Genomic DNA, 19,550 nt, shown 5'->3' with positions numbered 1-19,550 from the left:
GCCTAGAGGAAATAAATGCATGAATTAGTTTTTCAGCATCACTCTGAGACAAGACCTTTCTGATTTTAGAGATATTGCGTAAATGCAAAAAGGCAGTCCTACATATTTGTTTGATATGCGCTTTGAATGACATATCCTGATCAAAAATGACTCCAAGATTTCTCACAGTATCACTAGAGGTCAGGGAAATGCCATCCAGAGTAAAGATCTGGTTAGACACCATGCTTCTAAGATTTGTGGGGCCAAGTACAATAACTTCAGTTTTATCTGAGTTTAAAAGCAGGAAATTAGAGGTCATCCATGTCTTTATGTCTGTAAGACAATCCTGCAGTTTAGCTAATTGGTGTGTGTCCTCTGGCTTCATGGATAGATAAAGCTGGGTATCATCTGCGTAACAATGAAAATTTAAGCAATACCGTCTAATAATACTGCCTAAGGGAAGCATGTATAAAGTGAATAAAATTGGTCCTAGCACAGAACCTTGTGGAACTCCATAATTAACTTTAGTCTGTGAAGAAGATTCCCCATTTACATGAACAAACTGTAATCTATTAGACAAATATGATTCAAACCACCGCAGCGCAGTGCCTTTAATACCTATGACATGCTCTAATCTCTGTAATATATATATATATATATATATATATATATATATATATATATACCTTGCTGTCTCTAACAGTTTCTGAAAAAAAATTAATGGAGCAAAGCGGCAGCCTCTCAGCCATTTCACTGACAATAAAAATCCGACGAGGGGGGTGGACCAGTGCTCATTCAAAGCCTGCCCGCAGGCGAATGACGCAACTGACAAGCGTGAAAAAACTCACGCATGCGCACGAAGGTTCAAGCTTGTCTGATGCAAGCGCACGATTCAAATCCATATATATATATATATATATATATATATATATATATATACACACACACACACACACACACATATTGGAATGGTGTGTGAGTCCAGAATGTTTTTAGAACCTTAGACCTCAACAGTTTTTAGATAAAGAACTCAAGACATTTTTTTTCCTCTTGGGTCAAGGATGAACACTGCAAAAACAGAAATGCACGCAGAGCTGCTGTAAGCAGGTGGTTTTAATTTGACAAAGGCAGTGGCAGAAGACAGTAAGACAAATTAACAGGAAATATAAAGGGTTGAGTTCTTCTAAAAAACTGTTGAGGTCTAAGTTTCTAAAAACATTTTGGACTCACATAATTCCAACTCATTATTGTCAGTTACCTATTTATATGCCCAAATCTCTCTGTCCTATGTTCACTGAAACAAAGCGTTTCCTGCTTCATTGTTCATCAATTTGTATCAATGCTGTACATCTGAGAAATAAAGACAGTTCTGTTCACTTCTAAACTCACTCCGGTGTGTCGACTCATTTTTCTCTCTCAATGGCACTGAGATATGTAGAGGTCTGCTTAACGACACGCTGCCGGGCATGAGGGGCCTTTGCTCCAAAGCTCCACATTGGTGCCCTGCGACACAAAACAAGAACCTCCACATCGGTGCCCCGCGACACAAAACAAGAACCTCCACATCGGTGCCCCGCGACACAAAACAAGAACCTCCACATCGGTGCCCCGTGACACAAAACAAGAACCTCCACATCGGTGCCCCGCGACACAAAACAAGAACCTCCACATCGGTGCCCCGCGACACAAAACAAGAACCTCCACATCGGTGACCCACAACCTCTACACTGGTTAAATAAAAGTTAAGGTAAACTAAATCACAGAAATGCTAATTCTCATTTAAAATTCTAAACTTTCTGTAAACATGAACGGGTCTGGACGGGTTTCAAGCTTTATTTTTTTCCTCAGTTCCAAATACTGACCTGCAGAAGAAGCGCTGATCATTGACTCTTCTCTGTGGGCGTTGAACCTTCAGGTCTGGTCTCGCCAGAGCCTCCACGGCGAGTTGAGATACCGGACATGAATAAATTAGAAACAACCTCACATTCGTCATCTCTCTTACTAGATGTCTTTATTCCAGTTTGACAAAAGCCACCAGCTCATACTCTGGAAACTTACACTACAATTTTCCATTTACCAGAACAGAATGGAGAATAGTGATTGATCCCTCAAATTATTAACACTTATATTTACCATTTATACATTAAATTGTATTTAAATCATTCATCCTTCCAGCTCCCATCAACATGCACACACCAACACATCAGCAGGAACAGACACATTATGGAATAACATCAGTAGAGCAGCTCTCATATCTGGGCGGGTTTGGCGGCATAACGGGCCGAGTCAACTGGGCGCCCCTCGGCTGGTTTCCCCAAGCAGAGTCCTCCCAGCCAGGCACAGCTCGGTGAACTCTCCATTCCTAAGGCACGCTGCTCAGGATGGCACCATTCTGGACAAAGGTGGCGCACACTAAGTCCTACCTCACTGTGCTCAGTGTGAAAACTGGACGTCAAGTTGTGCCACGCCTGCTCCAGGCGGCTGTTGCACTGTGAGGTGTCTAATGTGACCAGGATGTCAGCAGAGTTCCTGGAAATTTTTAACATGCTTAAGATAAGCATAAGCTTAACTGACCCTTCCTGAGCGCCTCTCGGACGTTCCGTGCTGAGCAGCTTGCCGACCTTCCTGCAGGTTCGGAGGCCCTGCTTGGAAAAATTGGCCACCAAATCTGACCAGGTGTGAGGGTTGTTTATATATATATATATATATCAAGTTAATGTTCCGAACAAAGTAAGAATTGTTCTGAAATCTGCAGGGAGAAGTTGGCGTGCAGATAAGTTGAGTGGTGTGAAAACCACGTATGTGTTCAGAGGACCTCAGTCTGGATCCAGGACCGAACATCTTAACACTAAAAATGGATCCATTCTTTACACACTGGACAGGTTTCAGCTCGACACAAAGCTCGACAACCGCATTTCAGATCGGTCAGTCAAAAACTTTGATCACTAACAGCTGCAGTAACACCTTTCACCAGCAGGAGGCGCAAAAAATGTGTCAAACTTTTGAAGTTTTCATATCTTATTAACAGAAAGAGGAAGAACAAAACATATAAAATCAAAACATTAAGAGCCAGAAAAAGAGTTGAAAAAGTCATAGCGCAGAAATAAAACACATCATCAACTCAATTCAAACTCATTTCTTTTCTCAGCGACTAAACCCTTGAGGTCGATCCACGTGGACATGCAGGAGTTCATGCTGCCGTTGGTAGAGGAGTCACAAGTCTTGACCCAACACATCTGTGTGAAGCTCCAATAAAAAGCTCTCTGCCGCCATCGTCAGTGTCCTGCTTTGGTCCCAGTCCGAGTGCATCGTTCACGCTCCAACTGAACCAAACAAATCCAGTGTCAAATGAACCAAATGAATCCAGTGTCAAATCAACCAAACAAATCCAGTGTCAGGACGTCGGCTCTGCAGTTTAAGTGGCACAAACGCAGCTGCACAGAAAACGAGACAAAAGTACTGAAAAGTGCAAAGAGGCTGAACTTTTCGGTCATAAGCTGCATCTGTCTCTTGGTTCATGAAGCTTTCGGTCCAGAGGTCAGAAGCTCTGTGAAGCCAGTGACCTGAGATCAGTCTGAGAAAGAGACATGTTGTCTCAGACGGAGACACACATGTTCAGGAAGAGCTCTGTGTTGGAAAATTCAAAAGAAAAAAACAGATGCTGCTAACCCTCTGGTGTTTCAGTCTACCTGCCGAAAATGTTCTCGTACTCCAGCAGGATGAGCTCAACTATCTGGTTCTGGTAGACCATGTGGACTGCGATGTTCCAGGTCTCCTTCTCAGGCCGCAGCAGTGTGGGGCCGAAGACGATAGCTACGCTCTGGGTGGTCATACGGTTTTCCTCACCGTAGCCAATCACCCTGGAGGAGGAAGGGAGGATTAACACCAACATTGACGTTCTCTCAAAAACTCAAAACACAAACTGATCATTTTTCATCTGCAGAAACACTCGCAGTCCATACATTCATAAAGCAGCTGAATTGTCCTCGTTCCTGCTGTTGAGCGGAGGGGGGGGTTGTTTGGTTTTAAATGGCTGACTTAATACCGTCACGGCTGCAACATCACACGCCCATTAAATAAGAATCAAACGTCAGCTTGATGCACGGGCTCTGCTGGCCGTGTCCCGACTCACTTGTTGAGGTGTTTGAAGAGCGCCTGCATGGTGTCGTGGTTGGGTTTGGGCAGCTGCCTCACCAGATCTTTAACGGCCTGAACTCGCTGCCTGAAGTCTGGAATCTCTGCAGCACAAACAAACAAAAGCAGTGATGAGTGCAGCGGCGTGCTGCACGGACACAGACTTTTTCAGAGTCAGCATACCAAACCTCATGACCATAGGTGAGGGTCGGAATGTAGATTGATCGGTAAATCGAGAGCTTTGCCCTCCTACTCAGCTCTCTCTTCACCACGACAGGTCCGATACAGCGACCGCATCACTGCAGATGCTGCACCGATCTGTCTGTCGATCTCACGCTCCATCCGTCCCTCTCTCGTGAACAAGACCCCGAGATACTTAAACTCCTCCACTTGAGGAAAGGACACCCCACCGACCTGAAGAAGGCAAAGCACCTTTTTTCCGGTCGAGAACCATGGCCTTGGATTTGGAGGTGCTGATTTTCATCCTGGACGCTTCACACTCAGCTGCAAACCGCCCCAGTGCACGCTGAAAGTCCTGACTTGACGAAGCCAAAAGAACCACATCGTCCGCAAACAGCAGAGATGAGATTCTGAGGTTCCCAAACTGGACCCCCCTCTACACCCTGACTGCGCCTAGAAATTCTGTCCATAAAGGTAATGAACAGAACCGGTGACAAAGGGGAGCCCTGGCAGAGGCCAACGAGCAGAGGAAACAGGTTTGACTTACTACCGGAAATGCGAACCAAGCTCCTGCTGCAGTCATACAGGGACCGGATAGCCCTTAGCAAAGGGGACCGGATAGCCCTTAGCAAAGGACCCCGGACCCCGTACTCCAGGAGCACCATCCACAGGGCACCTCGAGGGACACGGTCAAACGTCTTCTCCAGATCCACAAAACACGTGTACTGAGTGGGGCGAACTCCCATAAACCCTCGAGCACCCGATGGAGCGTGTAAAGCTAGTCCAGTGTGCCGTGACCAGGACGAAAACCACACTCCTCCTCCTGAATCAGAGGTTCGACTATTGGTCGAATTCTCCTCTCCAGTACTCTGGAATAGACCTTACCAGGGAAGCTGAAGAGTGTGATCCCTCTATAGTTGGAACACACCCTCTGGTCCCCCTTCTTAAACAGAAGGACCACCACCCCGGTCTGCCAATCCAGAGGCACTGTCCCCGACTGCCATGCAATGTTGCAGAGACGTGTCAACCAAGACAGTCCCACAACATCCAGAGACTTAAGGTACTCCAGACGGATTTCATCCACCCCACGAGCCTTGCCATTGTGGAGCTTTCTGACCATCTCGGTGACTTCGTCCTGGGTAATGGATGAGTCTGCCTCTGAGTCCCCAGTCTCTGCTTCCTCTTCGGAAGACGTGATGATGGAATTGAGGAGATCCTCAAAGTATTCCTTCCACCGCCCAACAACATCCCCAGTCAGAGTCAACAGCTCCCCACCCGCACCATAGACAGTGTTGGTGGAGAGTTGCTTCCGCCTCTGGAGGCGTCGGAATGGTTTGCCAGAATTTCGTCGAGGCTGACCGATAGTCCTCCTTCATTGCCTCCCAGAACTCCTCCCAGACCCGAGGTTTTGCCTCTGCAACCACACAGGCTGCAGCATGCCTGGCTTGCTGGTACCTGTCTGCTGCCTCCGGAGTCCCACCTGCCAACAAAGACAAGTAGGACTCCTCCTTCAGCTTGATGGCATCCCTTACTTCCAGCGTCCATCGCCGGGTTCGGGGATTGCCGCCGCAACAGGCACCAGAGACCATGTGACCACAGCTACGAGTGGCCGCATCGACAATGGAGGTGGAGAACATGGTCCACGCGGACTCCATGTCTCCAACCTCCCCCGGGATCTGGGAGAAGCTCTCCCGGAGGCAGGAGTTGAAGACCTTGCTGACAGAGGGTTCTTACAGTCATTCCCAGCAGATCCTCATGATACGTTTGGGCCTGCCAGGTCTGACCGGCCTCCTCCCCTCCCACCGGATCCAACTCACCACCAGGTGGTGATCGGTCAACATCTCAGTCCCTCTCTTCACCCGAGTGTCCGAGACACGTGGCCGAAGGTCAGATGATATGACTACAAAGTCGATCATCGACCTCTGGCTCAGGATGTCCTGGTGCCACGTGCACTTATGGACACCCTTGTGCTCAAACATGGTGTTCATGATGGACAAACTGTGGCTAGCACAGAAGTCCAACAACTGAACACCACTCGGGTTCAGATCAGGGAGGCCGCGCTTCCCGATCACCCCCCTCCAGGTCTCATTGTCGCTGCCCACGTGGGTGTTGAACTATAACCCAGTAAAATGTAGCCAATTAATGTTTTTCTGGAGGTGTGTGTAGGGGGGGTGTTTCACCTTGACTTCATGACAAAATTCCCCTATGGTTCCATTACTGACACTCTTTTATAGAGAAGTTAATTCTTGCCTTCGTTAGCGGTTTGGAGTGACGTCACCTTAAGGCTTGGGGCCGTTTTAAGGTGGTTCTACTTTTGCTTTGGAAGCTGCCAGAGTGAACACGACGAACACAACTTCTCCACTCGGTCGCACACGTCTGACCATTTTTAGGTGAGGAAACAGGAAATCCACTTTTTTAGAAGTCCTTTATCTGAAGGTGAGCGGCTTCCTGGGGCAAAGTGTTCGACCCGGTGACTCTTAGACGCAGTGAAACGGGCTCAGAATTTCAGGAGACACATGATCATACATACAAACACGGCGTGAAGGTGCGACTTACTGATGGCGCTGACAAAGTCGTGGAAGAGAGCGTATGTGAAGAGCGGCTCCGGCAGTTCTCTAAAGTACATCTTTAGGGCGCCGGTGGTCACGTGGATGTCCTCCCATTTTCCATCTGCCAAGTTCACCTTCTCATCTGGACAAACACAAAGCAGCCACTCAGAGCGCCGCAAATCAGAAAAAACCTACAGAATCCAGGAACATTCTGACCGCTTATTTTACACTTTCAGTGAGGAACGTGAACTCACCGTGATTGACGGCGAATCGTAGTTTCTGGATGACAGCCAAGTTCCCGCTAACTCTGTAGAGCCCGTCCACAAACAGACCTGCAAGGCATCATGGGAGGAAAGAGTCACATGCTAATACTTATAAAAAAAAAACAACAAACAAATTTAAAGAGGTGATATTGGATGCTGCGTCAGAAAGGAGTCCAAGGCCGTGTTCACACTGCCCGTTCAAACCGGATTAATCGTGAATCTGATTCAGATCAGATCTCACTGACTGTTTACATTACATACAGCAGGTGACCAGATCTGATCCGTGTGTCCATAATGACATCATCTAATTCATATTGGTTACTATGGTAACAGGCTATGTCCAGGGAAAACACGGACAACTGAACTGTTTCTGTTCTGAATGCTTCTGTGGAGCCGCAGAACAAACTTTCCTGTCACTGTGAGGAAGTGACAGAAACAGAGGAGACCACCCGCCACTTATTCCAGCTCCACAGGTAAGGCACCTCCCATCAGCGTCAGTCTCTCTGGAACTATGTCACCGCTGTTTGTGTCATGCTGCGAGTGACGCAGAAAAAACTTTGAAACAGATTTGCAAACATTTGGTTTGAATAACATTTTAAACCATTTGACCATCTGCGGGTCCAAACTCCAGCTAGATACAGTCCGATCTGAAAACACACAGGTTAGGAGCAAAAAGCAGGAGAACGAGTGACTGACATCATACTACTAGGAGGAGAGAGAGAGAGAGAGAGAATCAGAATGGGAGATAGTAATCTGAAAATTAAACGTGATGTTCGCGCACCGCTGAAGTTTTATCGGCTACTGTTATCTTAGCCACAAGCTGCAGAATCACTCACCCAGTGGAGCTATTACCGCGTGGCCTCGTATGCTAACATCAACTACTATCAAGGTTTTCTTTAATTAAATGGCAAAAGCACCATGTGAACCTAAACATGAGACAAATGGCAGGAATTAAAACACAAAGTAATTCACACAAAACATTCGCTGCCTCCAAAAAAAAAAAAAAACTTTAATCTACAAAGAAAACTCCTCAGGTCAAATAAATAATTGGTTTCTTTACCTGTGCACTAAAGTAAAATGACGACAGGAAATAGGAACGACATCGTCTGAGCGTTCTGTTCCAGAGTTATGGGACTGCAAAAAGTTCAATATGAACCCACGACATCACGCAACTGCAGTCAGAACAGGTTTAGGTTTTGTGCAGCTGATGGGCTCAGTCCTCGACTTTAAACCGACCGCGCACATCATCATTTACCAAACAACTCACAAACACAGCTTTAATTTCCTAAAAGTGTTAAATGGGCGAAACCCACAAACAGACAGACAGTTTCCAAACGACCCACCGTTGTTCTCCACGTGGTCGATGCACATCTTGACAAAACTCGGCACTGAGGCGTTCTCTCTGTGACACAAATCGGAAAGGCTGCAGCCGAACACCTGATCTGCACACACACACACACACACACACACACACATTCACAGTCTGACTCACAACCAACTTGTCAAACACAACAAATACAAACACCGAAGACGGATAAAAGTTTCCTGGTTTGTTACTGAAGAAGCAGAAAACTTGAAAACAGAATAAGAGATCCCAAGTCCCCTGGCCGGTCTGGTTCCACGCTGTGTTCATACGGTTCCTGAAGCGTTCACTGCGCCTGGAAAAAAGTCTTTATGACCTCTGATCAAAGGCCTACCTTTGATGTAGCCTTTGTCTCTGACGGCCTGCAGGGTGGGACGGCGGGTCAGAAACTTCTTCAGCTTGTGTCTGGTCTTCTTGGTGTCGGAGCTGTCCATGCTGGCCGACTGCTTCATGGCTGCAGAGGACAGAGAGTGTTAATCACAGTTAAGTGACACACTGACGCCACCGACACCACCGCCGCTCGCGGTTTAAAACCTTAACTCCTCAGACGGTTCATCGTTTAGTTCTACAGCCATAAGTACTAAAGAGTTTTTGGGTTCAGAAGCGCGCATCACGTGTCAGCCTCCAACTATTTCTCTGAGTGAACTCCCAGCACATAGCCAGAGCCCAACGGTCATTCTGCAGGCTGGTGACCTCATCAGACACAATCACTTTCAACCTTCACTGAAGGAACACGTCCACATTTTCTTTGTCACTTGCAGAACTCGCTGTTCTAAATAAATAAATATAACCCAATGTTTATGCAGCTGACAAATGTCTTGGTGTATGTGTGTGTGTTACAGCTGATGAGGACACACACATACACACCTCTGCTCTTCTTGGAGTCTCTGTGTTCTTTGTCCTTGTCCTGTTTCTCTGGACCAGGTGACTCGGGCAGGTCCTCTTCAATGGCCTCATCAGACTCCCAGGCCTAACACACACACACACACACACACACACACACACACACACACACACACACACACACACACACACACACACACACACACACACACACACACACACACACAAAGAGGAAACATTCAATAAACTGACTTTGGTTGTTTCTACTCTGGTGGAGTTAAGATTTGATAAAACTGAATGATGTAACAGCCAATATTTAGTGTATTTAAGAGAATGTGATGGTCAAGTGGTTAAGGTGTCGAGCTTGAGACCAGAGGATCCTCGGTTCAAATCCCAGCCTGACTGGAAAATCACTAAGGGCGTAAAGCGCTTTGAGCATCTGTTGCAGATGGAAAAGCCCAACATTAATTCATTGAATTTTTTTGTGAAAATGTTCATCCTGACACTAGGGATGCACCGATTCACATTTTTCCATTTCCGATCCGATCCCGATACCCAAATTTGGATATCTGCCGATACCGATACTGTTCTGATACCAGAGCTTTGTTTAATCAATCAATCAATCAATCAATTTTTTTATATAGCGCCAAATCACAACAAACAGTTGCCCCAAGGCGCTTTATATTGTAAGGCAAGGCCATACAATAATTATGTAAAACCCCAACGGTCAAAACGACCCCCTGTGAGCAAGCACTTGGCTACAGTGGGAAGGAAAAACTCCCTTTTAACAGGAAGAAACCTCCAGCAGAACCAGGCTCAGGGAGGGGCAGTCTTCTGCTGGGACTGGTTGGGGCTGAGGGAGAGAACCAGGAAAAAGACATGCTGTGGAGGGGAGCAGAGATCGATCACTAATGATTAAATGCAGAGTGGTGCATACAGAGCAAAAAGAGAAAGAAACAGTGCATCATGGGAACCCCCCAGCAGTCTACGTCTATAGCAGCATAACTAAGGGATGGTTCAGGGTCACCTGATCCAGCCCTAACTATAAGCTTTAGCAAAAAGGAAAGTTTTAAGCCTAATCTTAAAAGTAGAGAGGGTGTCTGTCTCCCTGATCTGAATTGGGAGCTGGTTCCACAGGAGAGGAGCCTGAAAGCTGAAGGCTCTGCCTCCCATTCTACTCTTACAAACCCTAGGAACTACAAGTAAGCCTGCAGTCTGAGAGCGAAGCGCTCTATTGGGGTGATATGGTACTACGAGGTCCCTAAGATAAGATGGGACCTGATTATTCAAAACCTTATAAGTAAGAAGAAGAATTTTAAATTCTATTCTAGAATTAACAGGAAGCCAATGAAGAGAGGTCAATATGGGTGAGATATGCTCTCTCCTTCTAGTCCCCGTCAGTACTCTAGCTGCAGCATTTTGAATTAACTGAAGGCTTTTTAGGGAACTTTTAGGACAACCTGATAATAATGAATTACAATAGTCCAGCCTAGAGGAAATAAATGCATGAATTAGTTTTTCAGCATCACTCTGAGACAAGACCTTTCTGATTTTAGAGATATTGCGTAAATGCAAAAAAGCAGTCCTACATATTTGTTTAATATGCGCTTTGAATGACATATCCTGATCAAAAATGACTCCAAGATTTCTCACAGTATTACTAGAGGTCAGGGTAATGCCATCCAGAGTAAGGATCTGGTTAGACACCATGTTTCTAAGATTTGTGGGGCCAAGTACAATAACTTCAGTTTTATCTGAGTTTAAAAGCAGGAAATTAGAGGTCATCCATGTCTTTATGTCTGTAAGACAATCCTGCAGTTTAGCTAATTGGTGTGTGTCCTCTGGCTTCATGAATAGATAAAGCTGGGTATCATCTGCGTAACAATGAAAATTTAAGCAATACCGTCTAATAATACTGCCTAAGGGAAGCATGTATAAAGTGAATAAAATTGGTCCTAGCACAGAACCTTGTGGAACTCCATAATTAACTTTAGTCTGTGAAGAAGATTCCCCATTTACATGAACAAATTGTAATCTATTAGACAAATATGATTCAAACCACCACAGCGCAGTGCCTTTAATACCTATGGCATGCTCTAATCTCTCTTTAATATTGTTATTAGGATTGTTTATTTTATGTTTGGATATTTTGTATCACCAGTTATACAGCTTCACGATGAAGTGGTATAAAGGAGGATTCTGTTAAAAAGAAGACCTGAAAGTTCAGCTACAATTTGCCAGAAGGATTTTCTTTCACCAAAACAGATCAAATCCAGACTTGCATCTCAGATGTACCTTCTGGCAATTTGTAGCTAAACTTTCAGGTCTTCTTTTTAAGAAAATCCTCCTCTGTCCTACTTCATCATGAAGATGGATAACTGGTGATACAAAATGCAAAGCTTGCACTGTGCACAATTTCTCCAATCACAGCCACAGAAGTCTGTAACTTCTCCTGGGTTGTCTGGGAGTCTTGGTGGCTTTCCTCACTCTTCTACTTCTTGCACAGTCACTCAGTTTTTGAGAACTGTCTACTCCATGCAGATTTACCATAGAGTGTCATACTGTTTGTATTTATTTGTAATTAATATAAATAAAGTCCAAAACATATTCAGTGGCAGCTTAACCATCAGAGAGCCTCGTCCACAACCACCACAAAAGACTCCAAGCTGTCAGCTATGTTAAAAGGGGCAACACACGGGCTTAAGAACATGTAAATTTTTGAGCTCAACTGTACATCTAAGATGCAAGTTTAGATTTGGTGTTTTGGTGAAAGAACTAAATACTTTTACTTATTTTTTGGTAGTTTCGTGTGGCATTTTGGAGATGTGCTCCTTCCTCAGACAGTATATATACACAATTTTTGGGGTGCTCCTGTGAAAACCATCAAATCAATCAAATCTTTATTGATGAGAAATGGCAGATCTTGGGGAAAAAAGCAGAGACTTTATATTGACATGGGACACGTTTACATCGTCAAAGCAAGTGTTACATAGAGCAAAATTTAAAAATTACAAATATGTGCATACAGTTAATATTCTACAGTAAATGAAATAGATGATATGGACTGAAATAATTTAAAAAATGTGCTTTCAGTGTAAAAATCTACACTCCTATAGAATGGGTTATATTAGACACACAAAGTGACAGATGTTTAATGTCCTGTTTTGGGTTTACGGTGGTTTATGTCTCTCTCTCTCTGTCTCTCTGTGCATGCTGGGAGTTTGAGCGCGAGTGAGGGTCGCAGGTGAGAGTGTGACGCAGTTCAGGTGAGGTGGGGTTATTCTTCCTTTTTGGTGTTTTTGTTGATTTTCGGTTTGTTAGTTCTTTTTTTATTATTTTGACTGGTTTGCGTGTGGTTTTGTGTGGTTTTTGCAGCGGGTTTTGGCGCGGATGGTGTCTGGGCCGCCGCCGGCCCTCTCGCTACATCATGGGATGAGGGTGGTCCCGGACCTGGCTGTGTCTGTGGAGGATGTCCTCCTTGCTGTAGGCAAGCAGGTCGGACATGAAAACTTAACGTTTGCGTCCAGGATGAACAGAGCCGTGGTGGTTTTTCTGTCGGAGGAGCGTTTCTCTGCACAGCTTGTTCAAAGCGGGGTTTATAACGATGATTCTTACCTGCAGGCTTCTCCTCTCTACGCTCCGTCCACTAACTTCGCCACGTTCAGTCCTTCCGTCGTCAGGTGTTCATGTTCCTGAACTGTCCGACCCAGACTCTGGATGTGTCCTTCAGAATCAAACATGAAGACTCTTTTTACATGGTTTATGCCAGTTCAGGAAGCATGAAGTGTTTTGAATGTGGGGACGTTGGTCACAAACGTCTCGCGTGTCCACACAAACGCGATGTTTCTGGGGCGTCGGTGTCGGCGGCTCCGAGTCTGGTTCCGGGGCCTTCAGCCTCGGGGACCCAGTGTCGGTGTGTGGTCCGGAGGAAGGGCCCAGCGTGCAGGAGGAGATCATTTCTCCACAGCAGGGTGTCTCTGAGACTGATGCTGTCAGTGTAACTGCTGATCAGCTGACAACTGCACATTCTGGGTTGACTGATGCTGTGGTGACTGACGGTTCTAAGGTCGGTCCAGTTGATGTTTCTGTCTCTCCTTCTGTGGTCGACGCTGATGTTTCTGCTGCGGCTGAGTCCTCGGTCACCGTTGGACAGGGTGAACAGGCTGAAGGAGAGACACCGGTCCCAGTAGACCCCAAACCCCCACTGAGTCAAAGTCTTAATGATGACAACATGGATTATGATTCGGACTCCAGCATGTCCACCACTGGTTCCTTCTCTCACAGCAGTGATCTGTAAACGCTGCAGGACATCAACAGTTTTCTGGATGATTCATTTGGTAAATCAGTGAAAGTTGCAGATTATTTTCCCGACACGGAGAAATTTGTGAAATCTGTTAAAGTGTTGAGGAGGCTCGTTGGTCTGGACCTGCTGGATGAGAAGAAGCGGTACAGACTCAGGAAACACATCACTGCTTTGGGGAAGGAATCTCTGTTAAAGCGGGGTGAGGTCGCAGGGGTCGTAAATCCACCAGATAGAGTCTGAGTGTGTCTCACCGGGTGTTCTATCTTCTCTGTTTGTCTTTCTCTCTGTTCTCTCTTCACTCAGTCCACATGCAGCATCTGAAGGTGGGCTCTTTGAACATGAATGATGGCAGGGACGGTTGGAGAAGGGCTTTGGTCTCTGAGCTCTTTGAGCAAAAGGGGTTGCAGGTGTTATTCCTGCAGGAGACTCACTCTGACACAGATAATGAAGTGGACTGGGCTCGGTGGTGGAGGGGACAGTTTTATCAAAGTCATGGCTCCAACATCAGTGCTGGAGTGGCGGTTTTGTTTTCGCCTCGACCTGATGTCACTGTTTTATTGTTCATTGTTTTATTTTTAAAATTATGGAATCATGAAAAAAAAAAGAAAGCTCCAACACATCACTAGTATTTTGTTGCACCAACTCTGACTTTTATAACAGCTTGCAGTCTCTGAGGCATGGACTTAATGAGTGACAAACAGTACTCTTCATCAATCTGGCTCCAACTTTCTCTGATTGCTGTTGACAGATCAGCTTTGCAGGTTGGAGCCTTGTCATGGACCATTTTCTTCAACTTCCACCAAAGATTTTCAATTGGATTAAGATCCGGACTATTTGCAGGCCATGACATTGACCCTATGTGTCTTTTTGCAAGGAATGTTTTCACAGTTTTTGCTCTATGGCAAGATGCATTATCATCTTGAAAAATGATTTCAGCATCCCCAAACATCCTTTCAATTGATGGGATAAGAAAAGTGTCCAAAATATCAACGTAAACTTGTGCATTTATTGATGCTGTAATGACAGCCATCTCCCCAGTGCCTTTACCTGACATGCAGCCCCATATCATCAATGACTGTGGAAATGTACATGTTCTCTTCAGGCAGTCATCTTTATAAATCTCACTGGAACGGCACCAAACAAAAGTTCCAGCATCATCACCTTGCCCAATGCAGATTCGAGATTCATCACTGAATATGACTTTCATCCAGTCATCCACAGTCCACGATTGCTTTTCCTTAGCCCATTGTAACCTTGTTTTTTTTCTGTTTCGGTGTTAATGATGGCTTTCGTTTAGCTTTTCTGTATGTAAATCCCATTTCCTTTAGGCGGTTTCTTACAGTTCGGTCACAGACGTTGACTCCAGTTTCCTCCCATTCGTTCCTCATTTGTTTTGTTGTGCATTTTCGATTTTTGAGACATATTGCTTTAAGTTTTCTGTCTTGACGCTTTATGTCTTCCTTGGGCTACCAGTATGTTTGCCTTTAACAACCTTCCCATGTTGTTTGTATTTGGTCCAGAGTTTAGACACAGCTGACTGTGAGCAACCAACATCTTTTGCAACAATGTGTGATGATTTACCCTCTTAAGAGTTTGATAATCCTCTCCTTTGTTTCAATTGACATCTCTCGTGTTGGAGCCATGATTCATGTCAGTCCACTTGGTGCAACAGCTCTCCAAGGTGTGATCACTCCTTTTTAGATGCAGACTAATGAGCAGATCTGATTTGATGCAGGTGTTAGTTTTGGGGATAAAAATTTACAGGGTGATTCCATAATTTATTCCTCAGAATGGAGTGATTCCATGTTTTTTTCCCTCTGCTTGGTCTAAAGTAAGCGTTACTGACTGCCACAATTATTTTTCCTGATTTCTTATAATGTTTCTTAAAGCCAGAAAGTTGCCATTTGAAATGACTTTAGTTTTGTGTCATGTCTGTGATCTGCTTTTTTCTACAAAATTAAACAACTGAATGAACATCCTCCGAGGCCAGTGATTCCATAATTATTGCCAGGGGTTGTAGTTCAGCAGGATCCTGGTGACTGGAGCTGGGGGGTGACTTCAACTGCACTGTGGATATGTCACTGGATCGGGTTGGTGAGGAGCTGCAGTCGGTTTCCTCACTGGCTGTTTTTTTACGTGAGGTGGATTTACTGGACACATGGAGGGTCACACACCCACAGGACAGACAGTACACATGGGTTCGGGTTTCAGATGGGGTGGTGTCTGCAGCCAGGCTTGACCGGATTTATATGTCACACTCATTCCGGAACAGATTACGCAAGTTTCATTCAGCCAGTTGGTTTTTCAGATCATCATCTCATCACCACAGAAATATTTCATTCACACACTCAGAGGTTCAACACTTACTGGAAATTCAACACCAAACTTTTGCACGACAGGGCGTTTTGTAGTTTATGTGAATCTTTTTGGGGTTTCTGGAGGGGACTGACGGAGACATTTGGGACAGTGAGTCAGTGGTGGGAGGCTGGCAAAACTCAGGTTCGGGTTTTGTGTCAACAGTACACTTCCTATTCCACAGCTAGGGTCAAGGTAGCCATGGCAACACTGGAGAAGGACATTATGAACATTCAGGCCAACCTACATGCAGCTGGGGCTCCCAACCAGCACAGCCTGCTGCAGGGGAAGAGGGTGGAGCTGGGTGCCCTGTTACATGAGAGGGTGAAAGGGGCGATGGTGAGGGCTCGCTTTGAGAACATCAGGGACATGGATGCACCCAGCTCCTTCTTCTTCAATCTGGAGAAGAAGACCTCTCATCAGAAGGTGATGACGTGTCTTCGCCTTCCTGATGGATGGGTGACGAGTGATTCGGCGGAGATGCGGAGACATGCTTGGCTCTTTAAGGTGCTGTAGACTGTGACGGGGCCTGTGCAGCTGACCTTCTGAGAGATCTCCCCCAGCTGGTGGCCTCGAAGCGAGAGGCCTTGGACTCCACCATCACGCTGGATGAATTGACAATGGCGGTGCAGCAGATGGCATCTGGGAAAGCTCCAGGGATTGACGGACTTCCAGTGGATTTTTATAAACACTTCTGGGGCTTTCTCGGTGCTGATCTTCTGGAGATGTTGCGGGAGAGCATTGCGGCCGGGTGCTTGCCCACGTCTTGTCGCCGTGCTGTTCTGTCCCTCCTGCCTAAGAAAGGATATCTTATCCTGTTGCAGAACTGGAGACCAGTTGCACTTCTCTGTGAGGATTACGGATAGTTTTCCTTCCCACTGTTGCCAAGTGTTTGCTCATAGGGGGTCGTTTTGACCGTTGGGGTTTTTCTGTAATTATTGTATGGCTTTTGCCGTACAATATAAATCGCCTTGGGGCGACTGTTTGTTGTGATTTGGCGCTATATAAATAAAATTGATTTGATTTGATTAGAAACTTTTTTCTAAGGTGCTGGCGAACAGGTTGAAAAATGTCCTGGATTTTATTGTTCATAAAGACCAGTCTTATTGTGTGCCCGATAGAACTATTATGGACAATCTTTTTTGATGAGGGATTTATTTGATCTGTGCAATAATGGGGATTTGATTTGCGGGTTTGAGTCACTTGATCAGGAGAAGGCGTTTGATCGGGTTCATCATGGGTTTTTGTTTTCCACTTTGAGGGCGTTTGGCTTTGGTGAGGGGTTTATTTCATTTGTTGGGGTATTGTATAATGGGGCTTCATGTTTGATTAAGGTTGGGGGAGGGTTGAGCTGCCCAGTTCCCATGACACGGGGTATAAGACAAGGCTGCCCCCTCTCAGGTCAGCTGTACTCTTTAGCCATTGAGCCACTCTTGTGTCGCCTTAGAGCCAGGCTGTCTGGCCTTGTTTTGCCAGGTTTTCACCAATCTTCTCTCCTGGTGCTCTCTGCTTATGCAGATGACATCACGGTTTTTGTCACGAATCAGGCGGACGTTGATGAGTTATTGGATAGTTTACAGCTCTGTGAGACGGGGGCTGCTGCAAGAGTGTACTGGGAGAAGAGTGAGGCTGTCCTGATAGGGAGGTGGCAGGAAGGGGCTGCTCCCTGTCTGCCACATGGTCTGAGGTGGGCAGTGGAGAGTTTGAAAGTGCTGGGTGTGTTTCTGGGGACAGATGGGTATCGTCAGAGGAACTGGGAGGGCTTGGTGGAGAAGGTGTGTGCCAGACTGTCCAAATGGCAATGGTTGCTGCCCCAGATGTCCTACAGGTGGCGGGTTCTGGTCGCTAATAACTTGGTCGCTTCGGCGCTGTGGCACAGACAGTCTGTCTTCCCTCCACCACGGGGCCTGATTGAGCAGTTGCAGCAGTTACTGGTGGATTTTTTCTGGTCAGGCCATCACTGAATCAGAGCTCCCGTGTTGTACCTGCCAATTCATGAAGGAGGACAGGGGCTGGTGGACATTTCTGCTCAGGTGTCGACCTTCAGGTTGCAGGCTGCTCACAGACTGTTGCATACCTTGGGGTTGAGCTGGCAGGATACAGCACGTGTCCTGCTGAGGAGGGAGGTTGATCTTGGGTATGACAAACATCTGTTCCTCCTACATCGGTGGGACATCATCGGGACGTGCACCTCGGCTTTTTACCAGTCGGTTCTCCAAGCATGGCAGGTCCTTGCTGTGCGCAGGGACAACGTCAGCACACCAGGGATGTGGCTGTTTGAGGAGCCTCTTTTCTTCAATGACTTTGTTAGCTCTCCTAGTTTGTCATCTGCCACTCTGCAGTCCCGCCTGAGGGAGGCGGGGTGCACCAAATTGGGCCATCTACTGCGCACGGCTGTTGGGAGGCTGGCGGAGTCGTCGGGAGTTCGGTCCTCCAGGATGCTGCTCAGGGTGGTGGAGGAGGTTTGTGCTTCCCTTCCAGGGCCCCACAGAGTGTTTGCTGAGAACCGTACTCTGTCTGACCAGTGGGATGATGAATGTGAGTATGTGTTCCCCTCTCTGACTGTCTCGCCTGCTGTGGGGGCATGGCAGGAGGAGCAGGGAGCTCTCCTGTCTTTCAGGTCCCCTGTTTTGGGAGAGTTTGAGAGAATCGGTAAGAAGGCTCTCTATTTTACCTGTGTCAAAGTGTCACACTTACGCTCTTTGGCAGGGTTGGCGGCGTCGAAGTGGTCAGGGTTTTTTGGTGCCGCCTTGTCTCCTGTGGGGTGCTGGCGAAGCCTGTACAAACGCCCAGTCGACAAACGCACGGGGGTCCAAAATATCGTGCACAATCCAGGAGGTTGCATGTGTTAATTAACCTGCTTTGTGGACTCGCCAAGTTGGCCATCTGGAAGACTCGGAAAAACTGTGTTTTGGCTCAGGGGTCAGTGGACCCTGAGTTTATTCTGAAGGGACTCTTGGCAGCCCGGATCAGAGTGGACTTCCAGTTTTATGCTCTTACTGATAACATGGACACCTTCAGAGACACATGGTGCATAAATGACGTTCTCTAGTCTGTGCAAAATGGGAGCTTGGTGCTCCATTTCTGACGCCTGTCAAAAAAACAGCACGATGAAAGTGATGTAACTCAATTGTTGTGAATAAAGCTGTGTTTTAAAATTGAAAACTCTCTCTGTGTCTCCCTCTCTCTCGCTCTCCCTCTCGCTCTCCCTCTGCCTCTCGCTCTCTCTCTGTGTGTGTCTCTCTCTCTCTTGCTCTCCCTCTGCCTCTCTCTCTCTGTGTCTCTCTCTCTCTTGCTCTCCCTCTGCCTCTCTCTCTCTCTCTGTGTCTCTCTCTCTCTCTTGCTCTCCCTCTGCTCTCTCTCTCTCTCTGTGTGTCTCTCTCTCTTGCTCTCCCTCTGCCTCTCTCTCTCTCTTGCTCTCCCTCAGCCTCTCTCTCTCTCTCTCTGTGTGTCTCTCTCTCTTGCTCTCCCTCTGCCTCTCTCTTGCTCTCCCTCAGCCTCTCTCTCTCTCTCTCTGTGTGTCTCTCTCTCTTGCTCTCCCTCAGCCTCTCTCTCTCTCTCTCTCTCCTCTCTGTGTGTCT

The 19,550-nt window shown here is 46.4% G+C and overlaps 1 protein-coding gene across 7 annotated transcripts in view; it reads right to left on the bottom strand.

Moving 5' to 3' along the window:
* Nucleotides 1-19,550, bottom strand: part of LOC117506019 (rho GTPase-activating protein 12-like) — a 72,314-nt gene that overhangs the window by 10,125 nt on the left and 42,639 nt on the right. For 6 of the 7 annotated variants that reach the window (XM_034165555.1, XM_034165553.1, XM_034165556.1 and 3 more), the window contains 7 exons: nt 9,336-9,438; nt 8,803-8,922; nt 8,449-8,547; nt 7,097-7,174; nt 6,850-6,984; nt 4,112-4,217; nt 1,975-3,839 (listed from right to left, as the gene is read on the bottom strand). In XM_034165555.1, the coding sequence (XP_034021446.1) occupies nt 3,665-3,839; nt 4,112-4,217; nt 6,850-6,984; nt 7,097-7,174; nt 8,449-8,547; nt 8,803-8,922; nt 9,336-9,438 (816 nt within the window). In that variant the 3' untranslated portion in view covers nt 1,975-3,664. Of the gene's footprint in view, nt 1-1,974; nt 3,840-4,111; nt 4,218-6,849; nt 6,985-7,096; nt 7,175-8,448; nt 8,548-8,802; nt 8,923-9,335; nt 9,439-19,550 lie in introns of those variants that run through there. The other variant, XM_034165554.1, reaches the window with a different exon arrangement.

The sequence above is a fragment of the Thalassophryne amazonica genome, unplaced genomic scaffold, assembly GCF_902500255.1.
Source record: "Thalassophryne amazonica unplaced genomic scaffold, fThaAma1.1, whole genome shotgun sequence".
Lineage (NCBI taxonomy): Eukaryota > Metazoa > Chordata > Actinopteri > Batrachoidiformes > Batrachoididae > Thalassophryne > Thalassophryne amazonica.
The sequence above is the reverse complement of the archived record's forward strand: the minus strand, read 5'-3'. Positions and strand labels throughout refer to the sequence as shown.